The sequence below is a fragment of the Phyllobates terribilis genome, unplaced genomic scaffold, assembly GCF_046119375.1.
Source record: "Phyllobates terribilis strain yellow unplaced genomic scaffold, ASM4611937v1 Scaffold_9__5_contigs__length_417890890, whole genome shotgun sequence".
Lineage (NCBI taxonomy): Eukaryota > Metazoa > Chordata > Amphibia > Anura > Dendrobatidae > Phyllobates > Phyllobates terribilis.
In genome coordinates, this window is record NW_027362769.1 from 49,381,456 (window position 1) to 49,399,180 (window position 17,725).

Here is a 17,725-nt window from a genome sequence, read left to right on the forward strand (position 1 = left end):
CAAACCTTATTGCTGAATTTGTTACAGCAAAATTATAGAGCTCAGCAAGCACAAGTTCTGCAAATGCTAAGGTTTTGCCGCTAAACAGAAATGTCACACAAGGACGAATGACCGCCCCTGCCAAAAAACAGGAAACGAAAGACTGGAAAACTGTGTGCTGCTAAACACACAAGTTGAGAATACCTCTGTAATTTAACATAATGGTTCAGTACATTACACTTTTTAAGATTATAAATTGTGAACATAATTAAATAGTGAACATCCCCAAATGTGTTTGTGTGTGTATATATATATATATATTTTATACACATATACATACATGCATACATACATACACAGTACAGACCAAAAGATTGGACACCTTCTCATTTAAAGATTTTTCTGTATTTTCATGACTATGAAAATTGTACATTCACACTGAAGGCATCAAAACTATGAATTAACACATGTGGAATTATATACTTAACAAAAAAGTGTGAAGCAACTGAAAATATGTCTTATATTCTAGGTTTTTCAAAGTAGCCACCTTTTGCTTTGATGACTGCTTTGCACACTCTTGGCATTCTAAGTTCTCCCACTTAAAAAGATGAGAGAGGCCTGTAATTGACATCATAGGTAGACCTCAACTATGAGAGACAAAATGAGAAAACAAATCCTGAAAATCACATTGTCTGATTTGGAAAGAAATTTTTTTTCAAATTTTGGTGGAAAATTAGTATTTGGTCAATTATAAACAAGCAAGGTCATTCACTAGGTCCCACCTGTGTGGTTCTGGGATTTTTGCTCACCGTTCTTGAGATCATTTTTGTGAGGAGCTGCCCATTTTCTAATGACTATGATACTTTTCCAGCAACGGACCACCATTTTTGTTAATATTATTATTGTGTTTTATTAGTGATTTACTTGTCATGTTTTATATAGTTCTGCTAACTTGTCAGTATGTGCACTAGATTCACTTGTAAAATGCCCAGCATTCCACTAATCTGTACCTCAGGAGTCCATTGCTTCAACAGCCAATGGTCTCATTAGGTGAGTTTGGATTGAGACACAGTGGAGCCATCATCACTAGGGGTCTTACATGCAGTCTCAGATGAAGGCTTCTAGAATATTCTTCATTGTTTAGCGAACAGTGAATGCTTGAGGGGGAGGGTGATCACTTCTGTGCTGGGAGGGGGCTGACCCCAGGGATGTGGAGGAGTTGATTGAAGGACACTGGAGATATAGGACCTATGGCTGTGGACGTGGAGCAGATGGATGGATGGCTTATGGAGTGTTGGAGATCAGTTATCAACTGGGCTGGATAAACGTACTACAGTTGTGGATATGTCGTTGGATATCAACTTTATTCTAGGACTGCTGCTACTGGATATCTGTGCTTCTATTGTTTTATCCGTCATCTGGAGGATCATGGACTGTGGCTACAGACTATACTGGCTGGAGATACGAAATCTGTGGGCCAACCAAAAGTTGGGAGACAGTGAGTATCACCTGATACAAAGGCAGTGGAACTACAGATCCCAGGTTGAGAACTTAAGGACTGAAAGAACTGTATTTTGGCCATTTACTTGGAATTGCTGCATTACCATCGATGTGATTAATAAAATATTGTTGCATCGTTAACCTGCCTAGGTGATCACTTACAACCCACAACCGCACATCTTTACAATTTTGACCCCACGGGGTGAGATCTTGTGTGGAGCCCCAGATCGAGGGAGATTATCAGTGGTCTTGTATGTCTGCCATTTTCTAATTATTGCTCCCACAGTTAATTTCTTCACACCAAGCTGCTTGCCTATTGCAGATTCAGTCTTCCCAGCCTGCGGGGCTACACATTTTGTTTCTGGTGTCCTTCGGCAGCTCTTTGGTCTTCACCATAGTGGAGTTTGAAGTGTGACTGTTTGAGGTTGCAGACAAAAAAAATTCTTCCCAAATCAGACAATGTGATTTTCAGGATTTGTTTTCTCATTTTGTCTCTCATAGTTGGGGTCTACCTATGATGTCAATTACAGGCCTCTCTCATCTTTTTAAGTGGGAGAACTTGTACAATTTGTGGCTGACTAAATACTTTTTTTCCCCACTGTATATCTATATCTCTATCTCACGCACGCACACATTATAAATACATATCTATACACACTGTTGTGTTCCTATTATAAATATACAAATCTTAATGATATACTTTTATTTCTAACACCCACCTCCCAATAGCAGTCATTGTCCTGATATGTCATTGACTGCTCATTTCAGCAGCTGAATCAGCCTACTTCTCTGTGGCAGCAGTCAGCCCCCTTAAAGAGGACCTGTCACATGTCAAAAAAATAATTATCTTGTTAGCTTGCCAAAATGCACGTGCTCCCCTGAACCTGACGCTGTTGTTTTTTCTTTCTTTGGCACCAAATATGCTTGTGGTCCAACAGGGTGTTTCACAAGAATTTTTTCTGAGGGTGTGTATTCCTTCCCCTCTTTGACGCAGCTTAATCACTGCTCGGCAGCATTTGAACCAATCTAACAGCGTGATTCCGTGATTGTGGCATAAATTATAATGAACTTGTCAGGCTGCACTAGTCCATAGGGCATCATGCTAAGCTCCTCACACTTTTAAAAAAGTTGGCGGAACTGGTATAAAAACACCAAATGTCCCAAAATGTTTGTGAAACTACGTGCTGCGCAAAAATTATGCAACATTTTTGTGTCAGTTTTCTGTTACAAACTCTTTGATTAATTAGGTTTAAAGAACATTGCAAAGTTGTAGAACTCAATGTACATAGTAATCGAATGTATCTGCATAAAACAGATTGAAGAAAAGGAAGCTTCGCCTCTACGCAATCGCAAGGGAAATAAACAGCTTGCTTCTATTTTCTATAGTAAGATAAGAAATTAAAATTTATAGTTAATGACTATATATTAAGTGAATTGAAAATTCATGAGAATATCTAAAAATCACAGGGACAATAATGACATAGAATAACTATGAGCAAATAGGTGGACCAGAGATAACCGTAAGGTGCTCACCTCCAACCTTATAGATCAGAAAAAGTAGTTGCCTAATAAAAAGAAACGCGAATTAGAATTGCAAGCGCATTGAACTTTACCATGTTAAGAAGTTCTTCAAGTAACATCCGTGATGGTTGGCCTAGAGATTTCAACACCTCAAGCAAAATAGTATAGCCAATTCTTTCTTTGAATACTTCCTAAATAGATTGAAAATAAATTGTATACACATTATATACTTTACATATAATTAGTCACCATATTTGTAACAAAATTATAACCGAGTAGTCACAACTGTTGCAGGATAGTAAGAAACCCAATCCTTACAACAGGTAAGATGTGGTGGTCACCTCAGGGTTCTCCACCAAACAGCAAAACAAAAGGGCAAAGATCAGAGTTTGTTTAAAGGGACTATCAGCAAGTTTTTGCTATTTAATCTAAGAGCAGTATGATGTACGGGCAGAGACCCCGATTTGTGGGATGTGTCACTTGCTCAGCAGCTTGCTGTAGTTTAATATAATCAGTGTTTTATCAGCAGGAGATTATCATTAGGACTGTGTCGACTGCCAGGCAGTCCAGCTAATCTGTGCAGCTCCGTCCCCACCATTGATTGGCAGCTTCTTGTGTACATTGTCAGCAAGCTGCCAATCAGTGGTGTGGGTGGGGTTTTACAGAGCTCAGCATTCTGACCACCGCTTTATCCACAGGAGAGAAGACAGGGATTTTTTTCAAAACTGCACCAAGCAGTCCAGTAAATGACATCGCTGGAATCAGGCTCTCAGCCCCTACATCATGCTGCTCTCAGATTCCATAGACAAAACCTTCTGACAGTCCCTGTATAATACTGATCATTAGGGGGAGAGATTAATATAGCCTACTGACTATAGCGGGAAACACCGCATCACTGATTTTACAACAGACAAAACGTAGTCTCCCTCACAAATTGAAAACAGGTCTGGCAGAGATTTGGATCCTGTATCATATTTTACCTTTGCGCCAGGAGATTTATGTTTCACAGCTGTGAGAGCTTTAATTGCAGAGACGACCAAGGAGTCTAACTGCTCTTGAAAAACCTAAAATGGTAGAAATATAGAAGTAACTGAACAGAATGTGACTTTCTTGGTTTTGGACACATTAGGGCCTTTCTGGCTGCAGTTACATAAAAAATAAAACATTAGCGTTTTATAGGACTTCAATTCTAATACAATCCCACCACCAGCACTACTAAGACCCTGAAAAGCAAAGACAGGAAAGACTAAAATGAAAGGAGCTCACATTCATAGCTGGGGAGAATGAACACACAGCATAACTAACTATAAAGCGGTTAGACGTGCATTTGAATTGCCTGTACTGGTGGCAAACACCTTATTCACACATGCAAGTCTGTTTTGAATCTGCAGAAAAAAAAAAAATAAAAAATTTCATCCCCGTGATGGACCGAATTCATTTGTGTTTACGTTCAGTGTGTTCGTTTTTTTCGCGTTTTATCAATTTTTCTTGCATATTCCAAAAAAAATAAAAAAAATCAGATGGCGATTTTCCGTGAGTCTTTGAGCAATCGGACTGTAATGGCATTCGGTCTTTTCTCTGTACCGAGTAACTTAAATGGACTAGTTATGTCCACAAAACAAACCAGAGCAGGGCATGTATACACCATTTTTATGCCGATCATCAGTTGAATAAAAAGAAAAAACAGATTAGTAATTAGTCCCATACAATGTGTCCGGGTGCTGCTCATGAAAAATCCTAATAAACAACGTGATCCAGCTCACCCTTTCCAAAATGAATCCAGTCAATGAAGAAGCCCGGACACCATGCCACTGCATGGTATTTTAGGTAGATATGTCCAAGAAAGGTAAAGGATCCAGCTTCCAGTATATATAACAACGTTCAATCTTATTTAATCCATTAAAAAAACTGAAAAAATCTGCATACTTTGCAAAAATTTGAAGTTAATACCAACCATAAAAAAAACGCGCTTCGATCGCTACAGAGCAGCGTAAAATCATTGTTTACCAATCAATTAAAAATGATCCGTCTGACCTTAACCTAAAAGAAGTCTTTTTCTAAAGCATTTTTCATTACCTTATTCTGGGGCCCAATTACTGAGGCTCACTTACTGATGTTTAGCAGGTAAGCTTATGCAATGATTAGGAGCAATATATTTTTGAAAAGCCCACTTTTACAAATTCTTTGAATCCCCTTATTAATCATACAGGCATGGGAATCTGAGATATATGATACTGATTCCAGGATAGTTGTACTCATGGATCCCATAGTTCGTTAGAGCCTTTTTTCATACATACACATCAGGTTTAAGTACAGTGGTGTGAAAAAGTGTTTGCCCCCTTCCTGATTTCTTATTCTTTTGCATGTTTGTCACACTTAAATGTTTCAGATCACAAAAGAAATTTAAATATTAGACTAAGATAACACAAGTAAACACAAAATTCAGTTTTTAAATTAAGGTCTTTATTATTAAGGGAAAAAGAAATCCAAACCTCCAGGGCCCTGTGTGGAAAAGTGATAGCCTCCCCCCAAACCCATACCCTTTCCCCCCTTAAAACATAAATTAACTGTATTTTATCATATGTTTGGGAAGCGGAGTTCAATTTCTCTAGCCACACACAGGCCTGATTACTGCCACACCTGTTCTCAATCAAGAAATCACTTAAATAGGACCTGCCGGACAAAGTGAAGTAAACCAAAAGATTCTCAGAAACTAGACATCATGCTGCAATCCAAAGAAATTCAGGAACAAATAATAAACAGTCTGGAAAAGGTTATACATTAATTTCTAAAGCTTAGGGACTCCAGCGAACCACCGTGAGAGCAATTATCCACAAATGGTGATAACATGGAATAGTGGTAAACCTTCCCAGGAGTGGCCAGCTGACCAAAATAACCCCAAGAGTGCAGCGACGACTCATCCAAGAGGTGACTAAAGACCACAAAACATCATCCAAAGAACTGCAGCCCTAAACTCTCCTCAGTTAAGGTCAGTGCTCATGACTCCACCATAAGAAAAGAGACTGAGCAAAAATGACATGCATGGCAGAGTTCCAAGACAAAAACCAGTGCTGAGCAAAAAGATCATAAAGGCTTGTCTCAGTTTTTCCAGAAAACATCTTAATGATCGCCAAAACGTTTGGGAGAATACGAGACAAAAGTTGAACTTTTTGGAAGGTATATGTCCCATTACATCTGGCGTAGAAGTAACACAGCATTTCAAAAAAGGAACATCCTACCAATAGTAAAATATGGTGGTGGTAGTGTGATAGTCTGGGGCTGTTTTGCTGCTTTAGGACCTGGAAGACTTTCTGTGGTAAATGGAACCATGAATTCTGCTGTCTACCAAAAAATCCTAAAGGAGAATGTCTGGCCATCCGTTCGTGACCTCAAGCTGAAGCGCACTTGGCTTATGCAGCAGAACAATGATCCAAAACACACCAGCAAGTCTACCTGTGAATGGCTTAAGAAAAACAAAATTAAGACTTTGCAGTGGCCTAGTCAAAGTCCTGACCTTAATATGATTGAGATGCTGTGGCTTGACCCTAAAAAGGAGCTTCATGCTTGGAAACCCTCCAATTTGGCTGAATTACAACAATTTTGCAAAGATGAGTGAGCCAAAATTCCTCCAGAGCGTTGTAAAAGACTCCTTCCAGTTATTGCAAACGCCTGATTGCAGTTGTTGCTGCTAAGGGTGGCCCAATCAGTTATTAGGTTTAGGGGGCACACTTTCACACAGGGCCCTGTAGGTTTGGATTTCTTTCTCTCCCTTAATAAAGACCTCCATTTAAAAACTGCATTTTTTGTTTTTGTTGTCTTTGTCTAATATTTAAATTAGTTTTGTGATCTGAAACATTTAAGTGTGACAAACATGCAAAAGAATAAGAAACCAGGAAGGGGGCAAATACTTTTTCACACCATTGTATACTCCTTGCACAATGTATGCTTCTGACATATACACCACAGCACGGTCATACAGAAGCTGCGTCTTTTATAATCTCCCATATTAACAAGTAATGTTTGCAGGATGTGTCTTGGCATCTAATAAACAGCACTGTTTGCATTTGCTTAAAAGGGAAAAGTGTTGAGAACTTGGATTTTTCTTTTTATTTATTTATTTTTAACTCCATGCAACCTTTAGTAAGATGTTCTTCAATTCCCAGAACACGTAGAGCACACTATGACGTTGCTTTGCTAAACCAAGGCCAAAAAAGCTACAACCAAGATAATGTATCTTTTTATTAAAAGATATTTAACGTGAGGACAGCATGGTGGACAGTCGCTCATATGGAATACAAGGACACTTGCTCATTCGGAATACAAGGACATAGTAGGACAGATTTTTGGCATCAAAATCACTGTCAGTCCAGTAACTTGCATGTGGGTGGGCATATTGTCAGCCTGAATCTCGGAGGCAGAGAAGAAATGAGCACAAAACAGATAGACAATAAGAAAATGGCAAAATAAAGTTAGAACTGATTGATAAAACAAACACATAACATTACCCTAGTGACAAAGGAAAAGTTTGTGAATGTTGATTTTCAATATTAACCTATCGGAATACTACAAAGAATCAGTGAACATACACACAGAAGCATGTACTGACATACAACATATATAGGAGCCCAGAACACCAGTCCACCGAAACAGCTAAGATTGAAGATACTAGGTTTCCAATGAAAGTAGATTATCGTCATTTCTATGGTCTAGTGCAGAATAACCAGGCCACCATGTTACTGCTACTCAGCTTAAAAGGGCTCCATACCATAAACTATTGGCTTGTAAAACACGAACAGGACACGTAGGTCATAAATTGTTGTTCTCGGTACTCGCCTATCTCCAGCAGTCCCATAGACAACGAATGGAGGGGCATTTCAGATTGGGGATGGAATAACTTTCAATAACCCGTTAATGAGAGATTGAAACATCAATTTAATTATATTGCTGCCGATTTCTACATTTTGGTATCTCATTTTAAATTTGAGATGAAAGTAAAAAAACAAAAAACAAAGAAAAACACTAGAACAAACATTACACTATGAATACCACAGACAGCACATTTACCATCATGTAATAAAAGGACATTCGCCGTGTCTGTTCCTCAATAGTATTTAACAAGGAACTCTCTCCCCAGGTCAAAAGTGGCCACCTTTTGCTCTTAGTTTATTCTTGCTGCTCCGCTGATCATTGTTTTTTGTTTTCTTTCTTTAAAATCCATCATATAGCTCCAGAGACATGTGCTTTTTTAATATAGTGCAAATTTATTTGGTCTTTACCAAGGGAACTTGGCTCACAGGATTCCCTGGGGGCATATATTTAGGCTGCAACACCTCTTGGTAAAAAACATAAAAAGTAGCACTAAATAAAATGGTCCATATTATTCTGGGTTAAATGGGTTTTAAAAAAAAAAATACTTGAAGAACAGCAATAATAAAATAAGTCCAAAAACTGACCTCTTAACCTGTTAACAGGTCCTGTGTAAAGCACCACTCCATCGATTTGTTTTTTTATTTCAGCACTGGACTGGTGCTACTAGTCTAAGTTCCCTGAGCCTAGTCTTCTATTTACTGCTGTCTTCCTTGCGCCACTCCGGCATGCTGTGACTGCAACCTCTGACTGACCAGAACTTAAGTCTATGAGAGCCTTGTTGTGGCCTGGTTCTGGCTCTCACAGACTTACATTGAGACAGGACTTCCAGATCGCCGAGCAAACACTAGAGAGATCCAGCAGGGCACAAACTGCTGGAGATCGACTGGAGCGGCACCGGTAACAGCTGAAGACGGCAGCTGGTAAGTGTAAGACGAGGAGCACGGAACTTAGATTAGTTGCACCACTCCAGCACTGCAATAAAAAAAAAATGGAGTGGTGCTTTAGTTGGATTTTCTCAGGAACAAAGTACATTTTAATTAATAGATCTTGGAATAAAAATAGGTTCCACAATTGGACGTGTTAAAAAGAAATGTCTCTGTGCCGAGATAATCTTCTAAATGTGCCCCTGCTGTGTCCTGTGTAATGGCTGTGTCTGACCGTACAGGAACATGGTCTGATCATACCACAGCTCGTGGGCAGGGGAGAGGATACAGATATTACAGCATGGGGTCACAGCTGATTCTTTCTTTGAAGTAAAATATTTCATGCCTGTTTTTAAGCAATGTTTTGCCTCACAGAAAGTATCAGCTGTGATCCTGTGCTGTAATGTCTGTATACTCTCTTGCTTCCTCCCTGCCCAGGAGATGTGGTATGATCGGACCATGTTCCTCTATGGTCAGGCACAGCCATTACACAGTACACAGCAGGGGCACATGTATAAGATTATCTCAGCACAGGAACATTTTGGAAGCTATTATTCAAACAACCATTGAGTAAAATGTAGATTAAAATTAACTTTGTTTGTGGGAAAATCCATTTTAAAGAAGATGTCCCATAAGGAAAGCAACTTCTGTACATAAGGCTCATTAGCACACAAGGATGATATGGAAGGAGTTTCCTATTTGTCTATAGAACATAGTTTGCAGTAGCAAATCTGATGGACTTGACGCTATTACCTATTACATGGTCACTAAACCAAATGAATAGGCAGCATGTAATACATTTCCCCTGCAGAAGCCATGCAGAAGAAACACGTGCCATTGCAGCAGATTGCCCATGTTAAGGGATATCTGAAAAACAGCGATCTGCTGAGGGGTCCAGATGGAACAACCCCTCATCACGTATCATCAATATTAACAGACAAGTGTGATTTGGATAAAATTAATAGGCTAGGTGGAAGTAAGGCTGTGGCCATGTTATTTTGGGCACTTTCAGACCATCTTACAGTGTTGCCAGCTACGTGTACCTGATTTTCATTCATTTCTGTCAGTAATTTGTTGGCAAGGTCTTTTTCACTCTTGTCTGCCCCTCTAGTGTTAGCGCTTAACAAGAGCTGCAGGATGGAGACAAGAACATTGCAGAAAGGTGGATTATAGGTTAGCAGCAGCCAAAGAGAGCGAGGGCTCGGTCTCTATGAGGACATGCATGTTACCAGCGGGGCAATGCACAGAGTCATAGTAATGCTTTCAGGACACGGATCTTTCACAGGAGTATATATAGTACACATGTCCATGACAAGCTACACATATCAAAGTAACAAAATATTTCTTGGTATTCTCACACTTTACCAACTTCAGGCTGGTGATGTGCACTGCTGCTCCAGTCACTGTCTATAGACTGACGGCAGAGAGCCGAGTACAGGGCTTGGCTATCTCCGATAGTGGCAAAGACAAGTACTGGAGATGGACCACACAAGCAAGACCACCACTTTACTCAAACTGAACACACAGGACCCCCTGTATAAGGGATCAGTGGGGGTCCCAGCTTTGGGCTATTCAGGGATCAGACTCTTATTCCCCATCCTTTGGACAGTTGATTAGTAATAAAAGTGGGACAACCACTGAAAATTCAAAACATGTTTATTTCTGTAAATTATACCATTTAAAGTGATTATTTCCCTCAAATTAGAGTTACTAGAGTTTAAAATTAACATGTGAAATACAATTTTACAGAATCTTTTGCTTACGTCACTGTACAGATTGCATCATAAACCAGTTATTACACTTAATACTTATGGCGTGAAGCGAAACTAAATCTGTCATTGCTGTATGTCTACAATTTTTATCGTAGGTACACTTCAACTGTGATAGAATCTAAAAATAAAGAACAATAAATCAAATTGTATGATTTTTAAATAATTGAATTGCATTTTATTGCATGAAATAAGTATTTGATCACCTACCAACCAGCAAGAACTCTGGCTCTCACAGACCTGTTAGTTTTTCTTTAAGAAGCCCTCCTACTCTGCACTCATTACCTGTAGTAATTGCACCTGTTTGAACTCATTACCTGTATAAAAGACACCTGTCCACACAATCAATCACACTCCAACCTCTCCACCATGTCAAATACCAAAGAACTGTCTAAGGACATCAGGGACAAAAGTGTAGACCTGCACAAGGTTGGGATGGGCTACAGGACAATAAGCAAGCAGCTTGTTGAGAAGGCAACAACTGCTGGCAAAATTATTAGAAAATGGAAGAAACACAAGATGACAGTAAATCTTCCTCAGACTGGGGCTCCATGCAAGATCTCGCCTCGTGGGGTAAGGATGATTCTGAGAAAGGTCAGGAATCAGCCCAGAACTACAAGAGAGGACCTGGTCAATGACCTGAAGAGAGCTCGGACCGCAATCTCAAACATTACCATTAGTAAAACACTACACCGTAATGGATTAAAATCCTACAGTGCATCCAAGGTCCCAGTCCTGCTCACGCTAGAACATATCCAGGCCAGTTTGAAGTTCACCAATGACCATCTGGATGATTCACAGGAGGCATGGGATAAGGTCATGTGGTCAGATGAGACAAAAATAGAAATTTTTGGTATCAACTCCACTCGTCGTGTTTGGAGGAAGAAGAATGAGTACAACCCCAAGAACACCGTCCCAACCATTAAGCATGGTGGGGGAAACATCATACTTTGGGGTTGCTTTTCTGCAAAGAGGAAAGTACGACTGCACCGTATTGAAGGGAGGATGGATGGGGTTATGTATCGTGAGATTATGGCCAACACCCTCCTTCCCTCAGTAAGAGCATTGAAGAGGAGTCCTGGCTGGATCTTCCAGCAAGACAAGGACCCAAAACACACAGCCAGGGCAAATAAGGAGTGGCTCCGTAAGAAGCATTTCAAGGTCCTGGAGTGGCCTAGACAGTCTCCAGACCTGAACCCAAAAGGAAATCTTTGGAGGGAGCTGAAACTCAATGTTGCCCAGCGACAGCTCTGAAACATCTGGAGATGTATATGGAAGAGTGGGCCAAAATCCCTGGTGCAGTGTGCAAACTTGGTCAAGAATTACAGGAAATGTCTGACCTCTGTAATTGCAAACAAAGGTTTCTGTACCAAATATTAAGTTCTGTTTTTCTACGGTATCAAATACTTATTTCATGCAATAAAATGAAAATTAATTATATAAAAATCATACAATGTGATTTTCTGTTTTTTATTTTTAGATTCTGTCTCTCACAGTTGAAATGTACCTATGATAAAAATTACAGACCTCTCCATTCTTTGTAGGTGGGAAAACTTGCAAAATTGGCAGTGTATCAAATACTTATTTTTCCTACAGAGTGTATGTATATATATATCTACATAGATACAAGTGCTTCTCACTAAATTAGAATATCATCAAGAAGCAAATTCATTTCAGTTCTTCAATACAAAAAGTGAAACTCATATTATATAGAGTCATTACAAACAGAGTGATCTATTTCAAGTGTTTATTTCTGTTAATGTTGATGATTATGGCTTACTGCCAATGAAAACACAAGTCATTATCTCAGTAAATTAGAATAAATAACAAAAAACACTTGCAAAAGCTTCCTAAGCGTTTAAAAAGGTCCCTTAGTCTGTTTCAGTAGGCTCCACAATCATGGGGAAGACTGCGGACTTGAAAGAGGTCCCAGAAGACAGTCACTGACACACTCCACAAGGAGGGTAAAGTCACAAAAGGTAATTGCTAAAGAAGCTGGATGTTCACAGAGTGCTGTATCCAAGCATATTAATGGAAAGTTGAGTGGAAGGAAAAATTGTGGTAGAAAAAGGTGCACAAGCAACCGGGATAACCACAGCCTCAAAAGGGTTGTTAAGAAAAGGCCATTCAAAAATTTTGGGGAGATTCACAAGGAGTGGACTGCTGCTAGAGCCATTGCTTCAAGAGCCACCACACACAGACGTATCCAGGACATGGGCTAGAAGTGTCATATTCCTTGTGTTAAGCCACTCATGACCAAAAGACAACGCCAGAAGCGTCTTACCTGGGCCAGGAGAAAAAGACCTGGAGTGTTGCTCAGTGGTCTAAGGTGGTGTTTTCAGATTAAAGTAAATGTGCATTTCATTTGGAAATCAAGGTCCCAGAGTCTGGAGGAAGAGTGGAGAGGCCACAATCCAAGCTGCTTGATGTCTAGTGTGAAGTTTCCACAATCAGTGATGGTTTGGGGAGCCATGTCATCTGCTGGTGTATGTCCACTGTGTTTTATCAAGACTAAAGTCAGCACAGCTGTCTACCAGGAAATTTTAGAGCACTTCATGCTTCCCTCTGCCGACAAGCTTTTTGGAGATGGAAATTTCATTCTCCAGCAGGACTTGGCACCTGCCCACACTGCCAAAAGTACCAATACCTGGTTTAAAAACAACAGTATCACTGTGCTTGATTGGCCAGCAAACTCACCTGACCTTAACCCCATAGAGAATCTATGGGGTATTGTCAAGAGGAAGATGAGAGACACCAGACCCAACAATGCAGACGAGCTGAAGGCTGCTATCAAAGTAACCTGGGCTTCCATAACACCTCAGCAATGCCACAGGCTGATCGCCTCCATGCCACGCCGCATTGATGCAGGAATTGATGCAAAAGGAGCCCCGACCAAGTATTGAGTGCATTTACTGAACATACATTTCAGTAGGACAACAGTTAGGATTTTAAAAACATTTTTCAAGCTGGTGTTATAAAGTATTCTAATTTACTGAGATAATGACTTTTGTGTTTTCATTGGCTGTAAGCCATAATCATCAACATTAACAGAAATAAACACTTGAAATAGATCACTCTGTAATGACTATATAATATATGAGTTTCACTTTTTGTATTGAACAACTGAAATAAATTAACTTTTTGATGATATTCTAATTTAGTGAGAAGCACTATATATATATATATATATATATTACATATATATATATATTATATATATATATATATATATATATATATATATATATATATATATATATACACACATACATACACACACAATTTGGTTGAATAGCAAAAATGGCTAACTGATCAAGACAATATTTATCTTTTTAGCCCATCTGAGCTAGAACACAGAGGTGAAATATTTGCATTAACAAGGCACATGGCATGTCTCACTGGTTCCTATACACAATCCATCTAAAGCCAACAACATTGCCTTACCCTGCAGTTCTGAAGCAGCCGGATCAAGTGCTCAAAGCAGTTACTGTTCAGGAATATCGCTTGAAGCACTGGCCTGTCTCTGCAGCTCAACATTGCAATCATACAATCTACAGAAAATGTGAAAAAAATAAAAAAAATTAAATAAATAATTACAAATTCTGAAAAATATAGTACAGGCGTAATTGGGAACAAAGGTTGTATTTGGGAAATGTAAATCGTCCCATCACACTTTCTGAATTCCTGATTTTGCCATATACCGGTGACTAGCACTGTTTGCTTACATGCAGAGTGTATGCCATCGGACTTGCACTGCACTCTAAAGGCCATACAATCCAGCTCATACTTTGATTTTTCTATTCACAATACTGTGGTCATCAGTAATGTCCAGGCTCGACTAAAACAGTCACTGATTGAGTATTGTATTTACAGTCTCATTATTAATGCATTGGACTAGTAATGGATCTATGTATGCATGATCGTTAATGCTTTATCTTCTCTCTCTACTATTCGATACATGACTTTCTGATAAACTTTGTGGCACTGGATTAAGTACTGTGATTGCCTAAAGCATTATTACCTGGACTAAACTCCTACCATTGTGCACCAACACATCCTACCAGAGAGCCAACCATTACTGCACTAACAGGGAGTATGCGGCCCCCAGCAGCACGCAGCTCATGACTATAGAGGACTACATGGCAGCAGGATTACTAGTCCTCTACTGATAATCTCCTGCTGATAAAACGGTGATTTAAATCAAAAGAACAGAAAGCAGCCCAGTAAGCGACACATTGCTCTGAATCAGTCTCTACATTATTCTGCTCTGATTAGGTGGCAAAGACCTGGTGACAGACTCCCTTTAATAGCATTTGGGGTTCCTTTTAACTACAATTTCACGTTTTCACAAGTGAGTAATAAACTTACTTAGCATTTTTATCTGCAGAGTGGTGAACCTGCTCTCCCACTGCCTGGTCCTTCTCAATCCCGGTAATGCAGAGTGGTCAGAGTTGAGGAGCTTGAAGTAATTCTCTAATACAGTGCTGATTTCCACTTGCCGCTGGTCAGAGCTACTAACTAATAGGGTGTGCACCACCTCTGTCAGACACTTCAGGGTCAGCTCTGCTTTACGACTCACTTCATCCGGGTCACGGTCATCCCACGTGTCACAGTCTGCCAATACACGCATTAGGACTTCCATGGTGGCAGGAGAAATGAGCAGAAGAGCGTTTCTCTAAAAAAGGGGATATATAGGTAAATGCCTAGCAGCCTGATCAAATCCAAACTCAAGCAACAAATGGCATCACACACAAATATATATATATAAAAAAAAAAAAAAACAACTGTAGACTTCACACAAATGATGAAATAATAATTAGAATAGAAGCAATTTTCAACCATGTTACTGCAAGTAACCAAGTCTGGGATAACAGGACACAGATTGATTGTGGCAAGCCCTAAGGTAGCAGCGACGCTGTTGCAATGTCATGGCGCTGTAGCTAACATAACAGGACTGTGGCAGTTTTTAATCGCCTATCAGTAGCTGTGAACTGAACCTGTGTAGAGTTAAAGGAATAGAAAATGGGACCTCCAAGGCCAACAGCTTATCTCTAGGATAGTCCTATTAATACTAGATTGGTAGCACTCTTGGCAGCGCCCAGCTGATCAACTGCTTGACAGGATTGTGAGGTTCCAGGGAGTTTGTATTGTTGTGTACTGATTGATACCTGTGGTGAAGAAATCCGCTTTGTTGTTCATCTTTAATCACAATTTCAGGTTTTCTGCTAATTAGATTTCGGTGCACAGGGGCCGGACTGTGCGCTGGGTCTTCTCCTTACTACCTGTGATTCCCTGGCCCCTACGTCTGTGAATGAGCTGCCTCCTCTATATGAAATCTCAGTAGTGATCTGTCATTCACAGATCGGAGGCAGCTGAGGGGCCAGGGAATCACAGACAGGGAGGAGAAGACCCAGTGCACAGTCCGGCCCCTGTGAACCAAAATCTAATTAGCAGAAAACGTCAAATGGTGATTAAAGAAGAACAACAAAGCTGATTTCTTCACTAAGGGCATCAATGTAATCAGTAATACAGCGCCATTACAGACATTGCTTTACTTTACATTACAAAATTGTGCTGACAGGTTCTACTTTAAAGATTTTCATCTCATTTCCCTTGTAATTGGGGCTTGTATATTAGCCTACTGGCTGCACGGCAGAGCTGTCGGGGTCTCTTATAACCCTGCAAATACAGCTCTCTCCCTATACACAGCAATCACTTGACCGTTGTGTATGGAGGAGGACGTGCTGCAGGCGGTTCCCATTAATGAATACACAGTGTTTCTTTAGCGCTGTGTATATAGCGATCGAGAAGACAAGATGGTAAGAAACTGATAGCGTGCAGTTGCCCTGCTATGTAGTGATGTTTTAGAACTTCACTGCAGAGTAGGAGCGAGACCACCTGGACGTTTAAAGCCAATGAGCGAACCAAAAGCAGTTAGAGCAACCATCCTCCCTCTACAGTAACTGTGCCCATACATATCTAATATAAGGTCATTAAACCTAATGGACTCCACTCTATGGCTGATCCGTCTGTCCGAGAACAATGTTCCATTTCTTTATGTCCAAAACGGCCACTGTCCAGGCATGACGAGCATTGACGCAAGTCTGAAGGATTCCCCCTCTGTGTATGCCACGTCTGCTCGGCATCCATCCCACGTCAATGGTAAAAAATGAGAGTCGTAGTTTAGACTTTGTAAGGCGCCACCTATGCCTCTGCATTGGAGATTTTGGACGTGGAGAAATGGGGCACTAATTTCACAGACAAAAGGACAAGAAGCAAAGTAAAAGCCAGACATTAGAAATGAACAGTCACATGTAATTTTGGGGGATGGAGGGTTGCTTTAACCACTTTGCGCCAGAGCCTGTTTTTGCCTTCGTGACCAGGCCAATTTTTTCAATTCTGACCACTGTCACTTTATGAAGTAATTACTCTGGAACGCTTCAACAGATTCCCCTGATTCTGAGAATGTTTTTTCGTGACATATTGTAATTCATGATAGTGGTAAAATTTCTTCGATATCACTTGCGTTTATTTGTGAAAAAAATCGGAAATTTGGCAAAAATGTTGAAAATTTTGCTATTTTCAAACTTTGAATTTTCATGCCCTTAAATTAGAGAGATATGTCACACAAAATAGTTAATAAATAACATTTCCCATATGTCTACTTTACATCAGCACAATTTTGGAACCAAATTTTTTTTTTGGTTAGGAAGCTATAAGGGTTAAAAGTTGACCAGCGATTTCTCATTTTTCCAACAAAATTTACAAAAACATTTTTTTTAGGGACCACATCTTATTTGAAGTGACTTTGAGAGGTCTTTATGACAGAAAATACCCAAAAGTGACACCATTCTAAAAACTGCACCCCTCAAGGTGCTCAAAATCACATTCAAAAACTTTATTAACCCTTCAGGTGTTTCACGGGAATTTTTGGAATGTGGAAGAAAACAATGAACATTTAACTTTTTTTTCACAAAAATGTTACTTTAGACCCATTTTTTTTATTTTCACAAGGGTAACAGGAAAAAATGGAATACACAATTTGTAGTGCAATTTCTCCTGAGCGCGCTGATACCCCATATGTGAGGGAAAACCACTGTTTGGGCGCACTGCTGTGTCCGGAAGGGAAGGAGCGCCATTAGACTTTTTGAATGTAAAATTTGT

The 17,725-nt window shown here is 39.8% G+C and overlaps 1 protein-coding gene across 3 annotated transcripts in view; it reads right to left on the bottom strand.

The window, feature by feature from the left end:
• The window catches only part of NBEAL1 (neurobeachin like 1), a 177,723-nt gene that overhangs the window by 95,804 nt on the left and 64,194 nt on the right, over positions 1-17,725 (bottom strand). For 2 of the 3 annotated variants that reach the window (XM_073646438.1, XM_073646437.1), the window contains exons 9-13: positions 14,930-15,236; positions 14,006-14,112; positions 9,836-9,922; positions 3,981-4,064; positions 3,093-3,191 (exon numbers count right to left, since the gene is read on the bottom strand). In XM_073646438.1, the coding sequence (XP_073502539.1) occupies positions 3,093-3,191; positions 3,981-4,064; positions 9,836-9,922; positions 14,006-14,112; positions 14,930-15,236 (684 nt within the window). The remainder of the gene's footprint in view (positions 1-3,092; positions 3,192-3,980; positions 4,065-9,835; positions 9,923-14,005; positions 14,113-14,929; positions 15,237-17,725) is intronic. The other variant, XM_073646439.1, reaches the window with a different exon arrangement.